General features: G+C 33.0%; 1 protein-coding gene across 2 annotated transcripts in view; it reads left to right on the forward strand.

Annotated features, from left to right (window-relative positions):
- The window catches only part of LOC137625797 (protein amalgam-like), a 78,727-nt gene that overhangs the window by 41,994 nt on the left and 17,335 nt on the right, over positions 1-19,398 (forward strand). For both annotated transcript variants that reach the window (XM_068356684.1, XM_068356685.1), the window contains exons 2-3: positions 10,790-10,956; positions 16,510-16,720. In XM_068356684.1, coding sequence (XP_068212785.1) covers positions 10,790-10,956; positions 16,510-16,720 — 378 coding nt within the window. The remainder of the gene's footprint in view (positions 1-10,789; positions 10,957-16,509; positions 16,721-19,398) is intronic.

The raw sequence follows: 19,398 nt of genomic DNA on the forward strand, positions 1-19,398 counted from the left end.
TAATCTCTATTAAATTCATTATTCCTGATCTTAATATTAATCTCTATTAAATTCCTTATTCCTGATCTTGATATTAATCTCTATTAAATTCCTGATTCCTGGTCTTCATAATAATCTCTATTAAATTCCTTATTCCTGATCTTGATATTAATCTCTATTAAATTCCTGATTCCTGATCTTCATATTAATCTCTATTAAATTCCTGATTCCTGGTCTTCATAATAATCTCTAATAAATTCCTTATTCTTGATCTTCATATTAATCTCTATTAAATTCCTGATTCCTGATCTTGATATTAATCTCTATTAAATTCCTTATTCCTGATCGTGATATTAATCTCTATTAAATTCCTGATTCCTGATCTTGATATTAATCTCTATTAAATTCCTTATTCCTGATCTTGATATTAATCTCTATTAAATTCCTGATTCCTGATCTTGATATTAATCTCTATTAAATTCCTTATTCCTGATCTTGATATTAATCTCTATTAAATTCCTTATTCCTGATCTTGATATTAATCTCTATTAAATTCCTTATTCCTGATCTTGATATTAATCTCTATTAAATTCCTTATTCCTGATCGTGATATTAATCTCTATTAAATTCCTGATTCCTGATCTTGATATTAATCTCTATTAAATTCCTTATTCCTGATCTTGATATTAATCTCTATTAAATTCCTTATTCCTGATCTTCATTATAATCTCTATTAAATTCCTGATTCCTGATCTTGATATTATACTATTAAATTTCATATTCCTGATCTTGATATTAATCTCTGTTAAATTCATTATTCCTGATCTTGATATTAATCTCTATTAAATTCCTGATTCCTGATCTTGATATAAATCTCTATTAAATTCCTGATTCCTGATCTTGATATTAATCTCTGTTAAATTCATTATTCCTGATCTTGATATTAATCTCTATTAAATTCCTTATTCCTGATCTTGATATTAATCTCTATTAAATTCCTTATTCCTGATCTTCATAATAATCTCTGTTAAATTCCTGATTCCTGATCTTGATATTAATCTCTATTAAATTTCTTATTCCTGATCTTGATTTTAATCTCAATTAAATTCCTTATTCCTGATCTTGATATCAACCACTTTTAAATTCCTTATTTCTAATCTTCATATTAGTCTCTATTAAATTCCTTGAATCTGATCTTGATATCAATCTCTAAAAAATTCCTTATATCTGACCTTAATATTAATCTCTATTAAATTCCTTATTCCTGATCTTGATATCAATCCCTATTAAATTCCTAATTCCTGATCTCGATATTAATCTTTATTAATTTCCTTATTCCTGATCTTGATATTAATCTCCTTTAAATTCCTTATTCATGATCTTGATTTTAATCTCCATTAAATTTCTCATTCATAATTTTGATATGAATCTATTAAATTCCTGATTCCGGATCTTTATATCAATCTATACTAAATACCTTATTCCTGATCTTGACATTGATCTCTATTGAATTCCTTACTCCTGATCTTCATATTAATATCTATTAAATTCCTTATTCCTGATCTTGACCCTGATCTTGATATTAATCTCTATTAAATTCCTTATTTCTGATCTTGATAATAATCTCTATTAAATTTCTTATTTTGATCTTGATATTAATATCTTGCACCGTCTTCCATTTAGTTCTACAGTATATGCCTGTTGCATAAACGTTTTCATTATTCGACCATCCTTTGCATTCGGACCTTCCCAGACTGCACCATCTCGTACGTATTACAAGCAAGCGCAGATCCATCAATTTCAATGAGGGGGTGAGTGGGGGGGGGGGGGGGGGGGTCGGAAATCATGATCAAAGCAGCTTGGGGACCGAGGGTGCTGTAAGCTCCCTGCAAGCTGACACAATTGTAAGCTATTTCATGGCTATTTTCGTTTTGAAATAATTTTCACCTTAGAGTTGAGTATTATAAGGTGAAAATGCATTTTGCAAAAACAAAATCCTATTAAAATATATAAAACATTTCTGCAGTAATCTCTACAATTACTTTTAGTATAGGACTGTAGCCTACATTTCTAAATATTTTCATCAGCTGACTACCCCTGAGTTATGTCTATTGGACCGCCTGCATCCTTCCGCTCAATTATCAACCTACAGAAATTCTTGACTTGTCGAACTGTTGTTAGTCTCTCTACTTCTTCAAACTTGATTCATATAAAAAAACATAATATTTTTATCTGCTGCCCATAAATAATTTATTTTATCACTTTGGATTGTGTGTGTAGAGAGAGAGAGAGAGAGAGAGAGAGAGAGAGAGAGAGAGAGAGAGAGAGAGAGAGAGAGAGAGAGAGAGAGAGAGCGGGGATTTCAATCTTCCACATATCTTTTACTACATTGCTCTTGTAGCCAATATGGAACGGAAGATGTCGATAATCTAGCTTAAGTTTCATCGGTGTTAGAAGCTTTTTATCATGAAACCTTTTTAATTTCTTTATATCAAGCATTTTTCCAAAGAAAGGAATGGTTTTTATTTCTTTGAAGAAATTCCTTTTCCTGTTTTCATCTTAACTACATTACTATTTTTTTTTCTATAGAAACCATAAAGACCACTGTAGTTGCAAGTTAAAATTTCAGCTTTGTTTGAAACATATGTTACATTTAGAGCCGTTTGACTTAGTGAACAATTATAGAATTTCGGAGTTTTCATGTCACGTACATTACAGGTGATATTGAACAAAAATCGTAGCAATCAATTCACATTATAACCGCACATAAATTTTCAATTTCAATAGAGGAGTGTTTTGCTCCTGATCCTGAACAGAATAAAAGTTAACCGATAAAACAGCCATATCAAAGTTTCCTGAGAATTGATCTTATTCCCTCAGAAACTTTATTGTCACTTCACAAGTGTTCCAACACATGGCTTAATCTCTTTTAAAAGGCCATAGCAAAATAGATTCAGCAAATTAAACAAAGGCACTTAATATAGCGAGAGATATGGGTGCACCAACAGATCATGAATAAACTCTAAAAAACCCCAATGATACTGATATTTACACAATTATGACGTCGTACATACATATACCAGGGGAGAGAGAGAGAGAGAGAGAGAGAGAGAGAGAGAGAGAGAGAGAGAGAGAGAGAGAGAGAGAGAGAGAGAGAGCCTGTTCAAATTGACTGTAGTGTTAAATCCAAAATAATATGTCTTTATCGATATATTAGAAAATACATTCCTAAATCATCGGACATTATATATACATACATATATATATATATATATATATATATATATATATATATATATATATATATATATAATATATATATATATATACATATATATCACTCGTGATTTTAATCAATGCAAGTATCAACCACCATGGCATTTAATATCGTATTCTAACTCTTGGAATGTATATCCATTTGAAATTCATCTAAGGTAACAGCATCTGGATGGGCAAAGATTCGAACCTATGCCTCTTATCCGGAACCAAGCCGGCGGGGAATCTACCAAACGAGCTATCAAGAGAGATTGGTAGAGTCCCAGCAGGTATGGCTTCGGCTACGAGGAATATGTTCAAATCTTTGCCCAGCCAGAAGCTGTTATAATAAATATATATCTAGTGGATATACATTCCAAAAGGTAGAATTCGATATTAAATGCCATGGTGGTTGATACTTGCATTGATTAAAATCAAGAGTGACATATATATAAATATATATATATATATATATATATATATATATATATATATATATATATATATATATATATATATATATATATGTATATATATATATATATATATGGTTATAAGTCACTAAATAGCGCGTGACAATATATTCAGCCAAGGCCACAGGAAAAATAAAAGAAGGCGTACCGAGCGCTTTCGTGTTATTTCAACACATTTTCGAGGTACAATGCTAAAAACACAGAGAACATCTAACAAAGTAAAAAGACTGAAAAAATTGAAAACAAGTATTCAAAGTTCGGTTAAAACTAGTACAGCAGATACAGAACAGATCTTACAAATCTCGTTAACAACAAATGGGTCCAGTTTGTACATACCCTGGCTTACATTCATTAAGTCATTGTGATATTTGATAAAAGCAGATTCAATTATATTTCTACGATTTATATTATTACAATATAAAACAACTCTTGCCCCCTCCCAATGAATCATATGATCAAAATTATTAATGTGTAAAAACAAAGCATTCGAGATTTGTCCCGTTCTCACACTATATTTGTGTTGTTTAATTCTGGTGTCCAGTTCCTTCCCAGATTGTCCGAGATAGAAACACTTGCAGTTCATGCAAGGAACCCCGTAAATGCAGCCCTGAGAAACTTTGGGAGAATTCCTTATTAGTTTGCTCTTCAGTGTATTTGAAAATTTAAAATTAAACACCAGAATTAAACAACACAAATATAGTGTGAGAACGGGACAAATCTCGAATGCTTTGTTTTTACACATTAATAATTTTGATCATATGATTCATTGGGAGGGGGCAAAATTGGTTTTATATTGTAATAATATTACTCGTAGAAATATAATTGAATCTGCTTTTATCAAATATCACGTTAACGAGATTTGTAAGATTGTTTCTTTTTAATCACCTGTTGAACTGTTCTGTATCTGATATGATACCGGTCTAGGATTTCGCACAATGTCTCCAGACAGGATAAGAACTAATGGTGATAGAAAAGATGCATCATACTTAAAAATTAAAATAATATTTATGATAACAAAAACAATATGTACAGAAATACAAATTAGTGATTGATAAAACCCTTAGACTATATATGAAAAGTCAGAAAAACTGTTCAACAATGCGGAGCCGATACACCATGCAAGGCTAAATACCTTACAGGATAGCCACTTCAGCTGAAGACAGGACAGTAAGGATGGTTTTGAAAAAAAGAAACAGATAAGGAAAAGACAACCTCTTGATAAACCACCAGGCATCCCTGGCCCTTCTATTCATCCTGCCCAACACACTATTTAAAAAAACACGAGAGAGAAAAAAAAGAGAATAGAATATCCGAGTGTACCCACAAGCAAGGGAACTCTAACCCAAGACAGTGAAAGACCATGGTACAAAGGCTATGGCACAACTCAAGACTATAGAACAAAAGTTTGATTTCGGAGTGTACTCCTACAAGAGCTGCTTACCACAACTAAAGAGTCCCTTCTATCCTTACCAAGAGAAAAATAGCTACTGAACAATCATAGTTCAGTAGTTAATCTCTTCTGTGAAGATGAATTATTTGGTAATCCCAGTGTTGTCAAGTGTATGACACAGGAGAATGTGTAAAGAATATGCCAGACTCTTCTGTGTATGTGTAGGCAAAGGAAAAATGAGCCGCAAGTGGAGAGAGGGGTCCAATGCAGTACAATCTTGCCATTCAAAAGAACCAATAATTCTGGTTAAGTATTTTAACGGTTGGCTAGAGCCCTGGCCAACCATTATGCATATATATGCACAGAATATAGTTTTATATATACATATATATGTATGTATATATATTAGTATATATATATATATATATATATATATATATATATATATATATATATATATATATATATACAGTGTATTCGTACATGTGTGTGCAGATTATAAAGAAATAGAAAGATGTATAAATATATAGAATATGGTTATAAAGAATACATTTACAGTATCTCTCTCTCTCTCTCTCTCTCTCTCTCTCTCTCTCTCTCTCTCTCTCTCTCTATATATATATATATATACATATATATATGTGTGTGTGTGTGTATTCATATTTATAGATAAATGTCAAGATAGAGAAATACATAGAATCATTATCATTATAAACAAATATTACCAAGACTTTAATCATGTATAAAAACTGAATGCCAAAACTGAAAAGGTGAAACATTGAGATAGATCGATCTGCAGTCACGCTGAGACAAAACCTTGATAACAGACGAATGCAGCTAAATGAAAGACCATTAGGTTAATTATTTATAGGTACTAGAGAAATAAGATCTGAAGATAGGCTCCTTACAATGACATCCACATGAAGCAGAACATATAGTCTGAAAGTCTTAGAAATCTTTCACTAACTACTTTTCCCCGCTAATTTACAAACACTATTATTATTATTATTATTATTATTATTATTATTATTATTATTATTATTATTATTATTATTATTATTATAAGCTGAGCTACAATTTTAGTTGGAAAAGCAGGATGTTATCAGCCCAAGAGCTCCAACTGGGAAGGTAGCCCAGTGTGGAATGGAAATAAGGAAACATAGAATAGTCTGCCTTGGTGTACCCTCAAGCAGGTGAACTGTACCGTACGTTTTTCATACATGCTTGTACATTTTATCGTTATTGCTTTTTTTTTCCCCCTCTCTCCCCCGCGCTGATAATAGGAACCTGTTTCGCTTACTGTCGGATGTTTTATACTGTTTGACTTTTGTGTCATTCTTGCTTTCACCTGTCTGTATATAAACTCGTTGTCTTGATGAATAAACATCACTTTTATTCCTCTCGCCTCTCCGTTAATACCTAACCGTCATTTTGCCCACATACACGTCGACTTTGTAGGTCCCCTACCCACATCACAAAGACATTATCTGTTGGCTGTCATTAACCGCTCCACTCGCTGTTCTGAAGCCATTTCCATGTAAAGTGCAACGTCCGCCTGGTGTACATCTGTCTACTCTCAGGGGGGACAGCAAGATTTGGTATCCCTCTGAGCGTATGACTTCTGACATGGGTAGTACTTTTACCTCTGAATTTTGGACATCATTAGCTAGTCTCCTGAACATCACCCGGAATGGTTGAATATTTCCCCTCAAAGCAACTTTAATGTCTTACTGCTATGACTACATCTGGTTTACTCAGCTTCCCCGGATCATCCTGGGATTAAGGACTACCCCTAAGGGCGCTTGAATGTCTTAGCAGCTGAAATGGTGTATGGTGAACCGTTGGTCGTCCCTGCCAGATTTTTTCCGTCTGCACCCTCCGACAATTTCCAGCGGCCTCGTCACGTTGCGGAAAAAATTACTCCATGCCGCCAGAGTTACAAGCACCCAGCGAAGCAGCACAAACTGACATATTTGCACTGCAACCCACGTTCTCTTGCGCAACGACACAAGAAAGCCACTGTTAACGCCCCCTTACACAGGCCCTTTCCTTGTGATCCGTCGCGCACCAAAGGCTTTCGTGGCAAAGAAGACTGGGTCTCCATTGATAGCCTAAAACCTGCATATCTCCTGAATGATGACCTGTCTACAGTGTGTCTCTGAAGTTGGCCAGCGTGGTGATGATAACTGGCCAAACCCCATATATGAATACGGACATGTCTGAGGCCTTTGTCCTGCAGTGGACTAGAAACAACTGCATTCGTTGTTGTTGTATATATTGTATATGTCTAATCATGATGATGCACTTGACTTAGACGATAGAGAAATGGAAAATCCGTGCCAAAAAACAAAGAGAATCTAACTCGATTGATTCATAAGGAACATTTCGTGTACAAAATGTTGTTTACTTAATATGATTTGAGTTAAATTCATTTGCATTACCTACGTACAAATTAACATATATGAAAACAAATAGAAACCAATGACATAGAAAGGCATTTAGAATACTTTATTGTACAAATCCATATTAATCTTAGACATTTATTCAAATAGTGAATAAATAATTCCGAAAGATAAAACTCCTTCGTGAAGTGAGGAAACTAAACCAAGATGTTGGAAGACTTTCCATTCGTCATAAAACGCGAGGCAGAAGTGATTGATGATGCCCTGAGAAAGGATTTTGGATCTCAAGCAGAGGAGCACTAATACCAATATTTGTGCAAACACTCACAGAAAATAAAAACCTACCTTCTTGGTTCCTAGTAACTGGCAATCCTCTCCAAAGAGAAGAGGAATGCTTCGCCAGTGTTGTTTTACATATTCCTTTCACTAAGACAGGCGAAACGAAGTCGGGTAATTTTCTAAACAAAAAGAAAGAATGCCAAACCTTCATTACGTAGGATGTATTTCAATTGGACATGAACCACAATTCATCTTCTACCAACAACAAAATAAATTACTGTATAATCACATATGTATTTGTAGTTTCTAGCAAGAGCAGACCTAATACAATATCAAGTATGGAATACCATTAAGTATATTGTGTTTTTTTACCAAGATGCAAAACTTTTATACACTTGAACAATGACGACAAAAGTCCAATTTTCTCTGAGTATAAAACAAACCATACCATCTATTTGATATTCTGATAATAATTCAAACACACGCACACGCACACGTATGTATATATACATACATATATATATATATATATATATATATATATATATATATATATATATATATATATATAGTACATATATATACTGTATATATATATATATGTATAGTATATATATATATATATATATATATATATATATATATATGTATGTATATATATATAAATTTATATATATACATATATACATATACATACATATATATGTATACTTATATATATGGAGCAACGATAAATGAAATAGATTTTATTGTCAGTGAAAAAATCAATGTAGTTAAAGATGTAACAGTGTTAAACAAGTTAGAGTTAAGTGATCATATAATGGTGAGAAGCAAAATTCGTTTGAATCTAAGGAAGGAAAGAGAAAATGAATTTTAAGAAAGAAATAAACACTCCTGTAATGAGACAAAAAAGTTAAGTTTATTTTAGCAATGCATAATATGTACTCTCAGTTATATGATAAAATGGACGCAATTTAAGAAGAAATGAGCAGTAATCTAGCAACATTTATATTGGAATCAGCACAATAGATAGGTAGAAAAGTTCCTAAACAAGATTAAGGAAAACTATCAGAAACTACCAAAACTCTATTAAAGAAAATATTGGAAATGAGATAAAGTCCAAGAGAGATGAAATAGAATTAACAGAACTATCTAAAACAATAAACTAAAAACCCAATATACTTTTAAACACAACAATACCAAAATTGAAGAAACTCGGAAGAATGGAAGAAGCATCAAATTGATGAAAAGAAGTCTTGGAACACGGACCCAATAGATGTTTGCTATAAAGAATAAAAATAGGAATATTATCCACAATAGAGATGGAGATACAATTCTATACAATAGTGATATAAGAAAACACTTCAACAATAGCAATAATGAAACACCTGAGTTGGTACCAAACATAACAGTAGGAGAAGTAAACAAAACATTAATAGGCATGAAAAGAGGCAAAGTTGAAGGAGAAGATGGCCTAACAATTGATTTAATAATATTAGGAGGAGATTTCATAGTAGTAAAACGGGCTGAACAATACACTAATTGTCTGCAAGAAATCTCTATACCTACAGTTTGGAAAAACTTTATTATTATACTAATTCACAGAAAGGGAGACACAAGAGACCTGAAAAATTACCGCTCAATAAGTTTACTCTCCATATAGTTGAGATACTACCGCTAGAGAGTTATGGGGTCCTTTGACTGGCAAGACAGTACTACATAGGACCCTTCTCTCTGGTTACGGTTCGTTCCCTTTGCCTACACAGACACCGAATAGTCTGGCCTATACTTTACAAATTCTCCTCTGTCCTCATACACATGACAACACTGAGATTACCAAACAATTCTTCTTCACTCAAGGGGTTAACTACCGCACTGTAATTGTTCAGTGGCTACTTTCCTCTTGGTAAGGGTAGAAGAGACTCTTCAGCTATGGTAAGCAGCTCTTCTAGGAGAAGGACACTCCAAAATCAAACCATTGTTCTCTAGTCTTGGGTAGTGCCATAACCTCTGTACCATGGCCTTCCACTGTCTTGGGTTAGAGTTCTCTTGCTTGAGGGTACACTCGGGCACACTTCCATCTAGTTTCTCTTCCTCTTGTTTTGTTAAAGTTTTTATAGTTTTTATAGGAAATATTTATTTTAATGTTGTTACTATACTTAAAATATTTTATTTTTCTTTATTTCCTTTCCTCACTGGGCTATTTTCCCTGTTGGGTCTTCTGGGCTTATAGCATCCTGATTTTCCAACTAGGGTTGTAGCTTAGCATTTAATAATATATATATATATATATGATGAATTTTGTACATTTAGACGCTTTTTTTCATATTCAAATAAGCCATACGAAGGCTAAGTGGTATGTCATTTTATTTTTCTTTATATCCTTTCCTCACTGGGCTATTTTCCCTGTTGGGGCTCCTGGGCTTATAGCATCCTGCTTTTCCAACTAGGGTTGTAGCTTAGCATTTGATAATATATATATATATATATATATATATATATATATATATATATATATATATATATATATATATATGATGAATTTTGTACATTTAGACGCTTTTTTTTCATATTCAAATAAGCCATACGAAGGCTAAGTGGTATGTCACTGCTATATAAGCTTCCTGGACCAGGGTTTGATTCCTGGCCGGTCAGAAGCTATTGTCTTTAAGTGGTTCCACCTTGGGACTCTGATTCTGAGGTCGATAAGAGAATCAAGACATTAATATATTGAAATATTTGGTTTATTTGAATATATATATATATATATATATATATATATATATATATATATATATATATATATATATATGTATATATATATCCTTTATTTTTTTTTCTTACTTTTCGAGAATATCTCTACACTTGCAATAACTTTTAAGTCTACGATTACTGTTTCTTGGATGGAGTTCGAAATCTTCGGATATTCATTATTGCTTTCATTATTGTACAAACAATAGAGTTTTGAAAAACAATTTGGAAATATTCTTTTTATCTTTCTCCCCCATCAGGCGCAGAAGGGATCCTGGAAAGGGTTCCCCCGTCACGCCCCGAGCCCATGTGGGACCAGCCCCTCCTGAAGCCCTACTTCGACAACTCCACCCGAGGAAGCGTCATTGGAGCCGTGGGGCGAACAGTCTTCCTCCACTGCAGAGTCAAACATTTGGGAGACAGAGCAGTAAGTTCTTGACATCCAAATGGAATCATTTTCAGAAATAGAATGATAAGGAGGAATTTGGTCCTTATTGTAAATACCCAGTTTGTTAATGTCTCCAAAATAACTATAACTATTGATACCAAATATTATAATTACATTGATTGTTTTAATTATGTAGATAAAATATACACGGTCAGTTATCGTTTTCCAGTTCATCTTTTCTTTCAGCGATCCGTAATATACTGACATTTTTCCCCTATCCCTCATTATACTAATTCCTAATATCTTATTCTTTCTCTACATGCAGAATGTTTTAGTCTTTTCAATGCTACAATGGAAGGCCAATCAGAATATTTTCCTCAATGAGTTGATGGACTGACTGACTTTGATATGTGATATCTTTTTCATTTCTCTCAATTGTCCTTCCACTAGAAGTATGAAATAGTTCAACTTATCAGTTATAATTGTAACAGATTCAATGCTTTCAAATAGATTTTTATCGGTTTGAAACTTGAAATCGTACCTTATACGAGAAGAGAAACGTACACATAAAAACGCAATCACACACAAATATAAATACTTCAACGTGATGAAAGAGTTTGCGTATCGCCATGATCAACATAGCTGTACTTTTCAGGGCCACCTATACTTGGTTGGTTTACTATGAGTGATCAGCGTAGTGAAGAAAACTGGCCAAACCCCATTCATTAATGGACAAGTCTTAGGCCTCAATCCTGCAGTGAACTAGAAATTGCTGCATTTGTTTGTTAAGCAATTGTGCTAGATAGACTATTCCCGAACTTGATGAGTTACCCAGACGGAATTTTGTCCTCATACCTCAGTCATATATAGCAATATTTCATATCGATGAGATAATGTAGATTCCCAACTCAGTGATGCAAGCAAAATCCCGCATTCTTAGTAAGATACATTTTCATTCGATTTTTAATAATCGTAAAATGATTTAGACAGAGTACCATTTTTCGCTTCTATCTTTTAACGTTTTCCATCACAATACGATTCACTATTTCAATTATGTTAATGGTTGTATATACTTAAGTAGGTATAATGGCAAAAACTAATACATTACTGACGTTTAATATACCAATAATAGGAATGATTGTTATACTGCAGAAACTCTGAACTTATCAAGAGAATATATAATGGATTAAAAGTTAATTGAAAAGACTTTTGATATTTTCAATATCATATAAATAGATAGAATAAAAACACATTTATCTTTGTATTACAACACTAAATGTGATTGAGATTTCCGCATTGATTTTGTATAAAACGTACAAGCTATATTTCCCATAGCGTTTGTCATAACATATACACAAATATACTTACATGAATACATACACTACATATGAACATTCATACATATATAGATACATACATACATACATACATACATACATACATATTGGTATACATACAGTATATACATTAAAGTGATTAAAGAAGATAATTGAGTCATCTATTAATGCTAATGGGATCAAAATATAATTTATTGCAAAGCTTATTACTGTCAGTAACATGCAGGTACAATTGGACACGAATCCCTGGTACACCTCACTAAGGAATTGCACCCAGGCACACTGTTACTGTGCGGCAAGTAACCAAATAGAGAGTGTAAGGTAGAGATGGCATAGGTGAAGGTGAGGGGGGGGGTGCTACACACAGGATCTCAACGCGCAATAAGGGTGTGATAGGGTGCACCAGGAATTCCTGTGTCCAACTGTACATCTTAAGGGTACCTGACACTTGCACGCATTGATGCGCGAACTCGCGTGAACGAGCCGTGAAAATATCGTGAACAGTGCGGGAACTCGCGTGCCAGAGCGTACCAATGCGTGCCATGCGCGCCCAGATCTTTGAAATGTTTAAAGTTTGTGGCATGCATTGGCACGCACTAAATAGCCGTGAAATAGTCGTGAACGATGCGCCAACTGGCGTGAACTGGAGTGAACGATGCGGGAAGTGGCGTGAACTTTATAATGAAGAGAAACAAAAAGGAAACGAAAAAATTAATGAAAAGGAAAGAAAAATAAACCTAATAAATTTTTATATTTGCTGTTTTAATGTGAAAAAAATTATATCTTATTTCAAACTATTTCTATAACTTTATAATGAAGAGAAACAAAAAGGAAACGAAAAAATTAATGAAAAGGAAAGAAAAATAAACCTAATAAATTTTTATATTTGCTGTTTTAATGTGAAAAAAAATTATATCTTATTTCAAACTATTTCTATAACTTTATAATGAAGAGAAACAAAAAGGAAACGAAAAAATTAATGAAAAGGAAAGAAAAATAAACCTAATAAATTTTTATATTTGCTGTTTTAATGTGAAAAAAAAGATATCTTATTTCAAACTATTTCTATAACTTTATAATGAAGAGAAAAAAAAGGAAACGAAAAAATCAATGAAAAGGAAAGAAAAATAAACCTAATAAATTTTTATATTTGCTGTTTTAATGTGAAAAAAAATTATATCTTATTTCAAACTATTTTTATAACTTTATAATGAAGAGAAACAAAAAGGAAACGAAAAAATTAATGAAAAGGAAAGAAAATAAACCTAGTAAATCTTTATATTTGCTGTTTGAATGTAAAAATAAAATGATGTCTTATTTCAAACTATTTCTATAACTTTATAATGAAGAGAAACAAAAAGGAAACGAAAAAAATTAATGAAAAGGAAAGAAAAATATAAACCTAATAATTGTTTATATTTACTGTTTGAATGTAAAAATAAAATGATGTCTTATTTCATGCACACACTTATTTTCCTCTATTACCAATCAAGACCCAAAACTTTTGTTTTAAATAAAAATGAACTGAAAAATAAACCCAAGAAATTTTTAAGTTTGCTGTTTGAATGTAAAAATAAAATGATGTTTTATTTCATCAACATACTTATTCTTCTTTATTACCTTAAAATGAAGAAAAAAACAAATTTTTTCTGTTTGCTGTTTTAATGTAAAAATAAAATGATTTCTTATTTCAACACACTTTTTTCTCTATTACCTTAAAATCAACAGCCTAAAAACTTTTCATGTTTGCTGCTTTTAATGTTAAAATAAAATGCTTTCTTAATACTTGTACATATTTTATGTCTGCTATTTATATGTAAATCAAATGCTTTCTTATTGAAACAGAAATAAAGGGCAACAAAAAATACAAACGAAAAAGATACGTTTTTTCTCCTCAATGCAATGGTGTCTCTGACAGAAAGCATTGTTGTCTCTTCCGAAGCCAATCCAAGAATGTCCTCGTGTTGGAGAAGCCCCGGTTTTATATGGAGTGGCCTATTCGTGAACTGGCGTGAACTGGTGTGAACGATGCGGAAACGATGCGGAATGATGAGTGAACTCGCGTGAACGTGTCGTGAACTTCTCGTGAACTACGCGTGCCAATTCGTGCCATCTCGTGAACGTCGCGTGAACGATGCGCGAACTGGAGTGAACTGGTCGTGAACAGTGCGGGAAAAACACCAGTGCGTGAATGCGTGCCAGTGCATGGCAAAAATGCGCGCAAGTGTCAGGCAGGCTTTACAAAGAAGTTTTTAAATAACACTAAGAGAAATAGCTGAACTTACAGATATTACTTTTAATTAATATTACTATTATTATTATTATTATTATTATTATTATTATTATTATTATTATTATTCACCTAAATAGGACAGTAAAAATGTATAAAATCGGAATTTTTAAGATTTTTTTAAGATAATGCATCTTGTTATGCATAATGATAATAATAATAATAATAATAATAATAATAATAATAATAATAATAAACACTATCCCAATTTTGAAAATGGGGAAACCAATGCTTAAATAACAGATTACGCTTTCGGATTCATTGAATCATTATTGGTAGTAGGTTGGCCAAGGCACCAGCCAACCGTTGAGATACTACCTCCAGAGAATTATTGTTTTTCTTTTTTTTAACTGGCCAGATAGTACTACTTTGGATCCTTCTCTGGTTACGGCCATTTTTTTCCTTTGCCTACAAACATACAGAATAGTCTGGCTTATTCCTTACCACTACTCCTCTTTCCCCATGTACCTCATGTATTATAATTATTATTATTATTATTATTATTATTATTATTATTATTATTATTATTATTATTATTATTATTATCATTATAATTAGCTAAGTTTGAAAAGCAGAATTCTCCAAGTCCAAGGGCTCCAACAGGAAAAGTAGCCCACTGAGGAAAGGAAATGAGGAAATATATAGAATAGTGTGCTTGAGTGTACCCTCAAGCAAAATAAATCTGCCCTAAGACAGTAAAAGACTATGGTACAGAGGCTATGACACTACCCAAGACTAGAAAACAATGGTTTAATTTCGAAGTGTCCCCCTCCTAAAAGAGCTGCTTGCTATAGCTAGAAAGTCTCTATGGAACAAGACAGTAGGACATGAACTTCGATAATAAGTTTGCAAAGAGTGCTGAGGTCCTCAGACATGTCCTTCCACTCCTGCCGGTTTATGGTGTTTCTATGCCAGTCCACACCCGCATTCTGTTATTGTTAAGGCCCCTCTATTATCTGTTATTCTCGTTAAATATCCTGCCCATGTCCATTTCTTTTTCTTACATGTTGTTAGAATATCCTCTACTTTAGTTTGATCTTTTATCCATATATGTGTATATATATACATGAACACATACACACCCACACAAACATACACACACAAACACACACACACACACACACACACACACACACATATATATATATATATATATATATATATATATATATGTATATACATATCTATCTATCTATCTATCTTATATATATATATATATATATATATATATATATATATATATATATATATATAAATACATATATATGTGTACATAAAGTGCTATCATAGTACATTTTTCAAAACATTCATCTCAATAATGAGGGATCTCTCTCTCTCTCTCTCTCTCTCTCTCTCTCTCTCTCTCTCTCTCTCTCTCTCTCTCTCTCAAGGTAAAACTGTTTCAAAATATGTAACGAGAAAATAAAGGAGTGTGTTGTCTCTCAGTTAGTGTAAAGAATAGTAAGGTGTTAGTAATTTAATTGCAAGTAGCAGACAAATGAATCATATACTGATCTCTTACGTCAAACAGTGTTCAATAAAATATAATTTTTAAGATCCTAATTTTTCTATTGGTTTTTACTGCTGCATTGTAGATTAAAGGACATAATATCAATATATTAAATATGAGCAGAAATTCATATGTCATTCTCAGATTTTCAATATTTAGCAATTCCTAGAATATAGGTTTTATTTTTCTGTGTTAAGGCCTGAAATATGAGATGGCTTATTTTTGTGGTATGATATAGCTTACTCTTGTACTGTGAAAATATGTAACATTCTTCATGCATTCACATGTAAACATAATTTCTTCTTTAAGAAAATGATCAGTTAACTTGACTAGAAAAAAATAACATACTTCTTATGCCTCTAAATTATATCTTTGCTAGAAGGCTATGTTAAGTGGATCTAATGTCTGAAGTTGGTTTTGGAATCAAATTATAAATATAATATATTTTTTGACAGGTGACATGGATTCGGAAACAGGACGTGCACGTCCTGACGGTGGGTCTGTTCACATACACGACGGATGACCGATTCACAGCTCTGCATTCGGAGGGTTCAGATGACTGGACTCTGCGCATCTCATCTGCGCAGGTTTCTGACTCTGGCACTTACGAGTGCCAGGTGTCTACAGAGCCTAAAATATCAAGATCCTTCAAACTACAAGTAGTCGGTGGGTTTTACTAGTTTTCTCGCACTTTTTAGATTATTTTTCCTATATATAGAGAACTGGAGTTTAAGGCAAAACAAAAGGAAACAGAAACATCAGAGTTTTTGAACAAGCTAAAACTTCATACAATGAGGAGATTGAATTTTTTTTTATTTTTTAGATATGATAAATGAAAGGAAAAACTTTTCTTGGCTGTTCTAAAATATCTAAAGTACCTCTATATATAGGTAGTAGGTTGGCCAGGGCACCAGCCGCCCGTTGAGATATTACCGCTAAAGAGTTATGGGGTGCTTTGATTGGTCAGACAGTACAACATTGGATCCTTCTCTCTGGTTACGCTTCTTTCCCTTTGCCTAAACACACACCAAATAGTCTGGCCTATTCTTTACAGATTCTCCTCTGTCCTCGTATACCTGACAACACTGAGATTACCAAACAATTCTTCTTCACACAAGGGGTTAACTACTGGACTGAAATGGTTTAGTGGCCATTTTCTCCTCGGTAAGGGTAGAAGATACTCTTCAGCTATGGTAAGCAGCTCTTCTAGGAGAAGGACATTCCAAAATCAAACCATTGTTCTCTGGTCTTGGGTAGTGCCATAGCCTCTGTACCATGGTCTTTCACTGTTTCGGGGTAGAGTTCTCTTACTTGGGGGTACAATCGGCCACGCTATTCTATCTAATTTCTCTTCCTCTTTATAGTTTGTATATAAAATATTTATTTTAATGTTGTTACTGTTCTTAGAATATTTTATTTTTCCTTGTTTCCTTTCCTCACTGGGCTATTTTCCCTGTTGGGGCCCCTGGGCTATAGCATCCTGCTTTACCAAGTAGGGTTTTAGCTTAGCAGTTAATAATAATAACAATAATAATAATTGCAATCAAAGTTCAGGAAAACCGTTGGCATGGTACAACTATGCATAACGTATAGGTAGCCTGATAAAGTATAACTAATCCATTATTCACCGTTTGTTATGATTATGTTATGCCATTAACAAACATGTATAAAGCTTATACTTTACATATTTGCATACGTAATGTACGAAAATTGAAGAAATATTAATAAAAAGGTTGAAAAGGTTTCACAGTCTAAAATTCTATACTGGTAGTTTATTCATAATAAAAATTTGGGACTAATTCCCTTTAGAATTAATATTCACACAAATGCACTCTACGAATGATGAGGAGTTACGAGTCAAATTGAGAAGAACCAGAGAAAGCTTGGGAATTTTCTTAGCTAGAAGCCTTGCATTTTTAAACTCAATCCCTTTCCTTCACTACACTTTCCATTCTTATTTACATCATACACACTTTGCAGGAAATAACCCTAATCATCATACAACATGAGAGTGCTGGGTGAAAAATAGTAACTGTTACAGTCTTGCTCCTGCTGAATGGATAACAACACTTGATTAATAAGAAGGCAGTCATCATCCACACTGATAGTATAAGAAGGCAGCCATTTTGCATTTTTTTTACTTAGAAAGGCAGCCATCTATCACACTGATTGTATAAGAAGTCAATCTTTTGACACTTTCATCATATTAGAAAGCAGCTATCTTGCACAATAATTGTAAAAGAATGCAGCCATTCGGCACATTTATTGCATAAAAAGGCAGCCATTTGACATTTATTTCATAAGAAGGCTACCCTCTTGCACACTGATTGTATAAGAAGCCAGCCATATGGCACATCTATTTAATAAGAAGGCAGCCATTTGACAAATTTATTTCATAAGAAGACTACCCTCTTGCACACTGATTGTATAAGAAGCCAGCCATTTGGCACATCTATATCATAAGAAGGCAGCCTTTTGACACATTTATTTCAAAAGAAGGCTACCCTCTTGCACACTGATTGCTTAAGAAGCCAGCCATTTGGCACATTTATTGCATAAGAAGGCAGCCATCTTTCACATTGATTATATAAGAAGGTATCTATTTGGCCCATTTATTACATAAGAAGGTAGTGTTAATACTGAATAAATACGAGTGTAACCATTTTACATGCTGACTGGATAACAAAACAGAATTTGTAAACAATGAATGGATTAAGAGATAGGATTTTTTTTTTTTACAAAAGAATTAAATGAAAAGCTAACAAAATGATTGAATAATTGGGTGGTTGTTTTGAACATTGGAGATACGAGCAGTCCTTTTGCACACTAAATCGATTGAAGGGTAGTAATTTTGCAAAAGGATTGATTAAGGAGACCCGAATATTATATGCTGATTGGAGAATAAGAAAGTCAATTTATACACAAAGATTAAATAGGAATGCAGCCATCTTCCGGAAACATTTCATAAGATTGTAGCCTTTTTTTTTTACTTGATCAGAAGTAAGTCCCTTTTGCGAACAACTGAATAAGAAGGCTGCTCTTATATGCAATTACTTTATAAGAAGGCAGCAACTTTGCAGAGGTAGAATAAGAGAGAAATATTTTTTTTTACACAAATCTTAGATAGAAATGCTGCCATCGTTCTAAAAAACTGGATGAGATCACCTCCTTCATTGTCACTGACGGGATCAGAGGGTAAAAGTATTTTCTGCAAAACAATTGAATATTAAGTTGGCCATCTTGTGCAATGACTGGATAAAAGAGCAGCAGTGTTGCACAGCAGTTCAATAGATTGATAGACCTTGTTTGGACGAAGATGAATTAAGACAGCCAGCATATTACAC

This window comes from Palaemon carinicauda, chromosome 32 (genome assembly GCF_036898095.1).
Source record: "Palaemon carinicauda isolate YSFRI2023 chromosome 32, ASM3689809v2, whole genome shotgun sequence".
Lineage (NCBI taxonomy): Eukaryota > Metazoa > Arthropoda > Malacostraca > Decapoda > Palaemonidae > Palaemon > Palaemon carinicauda.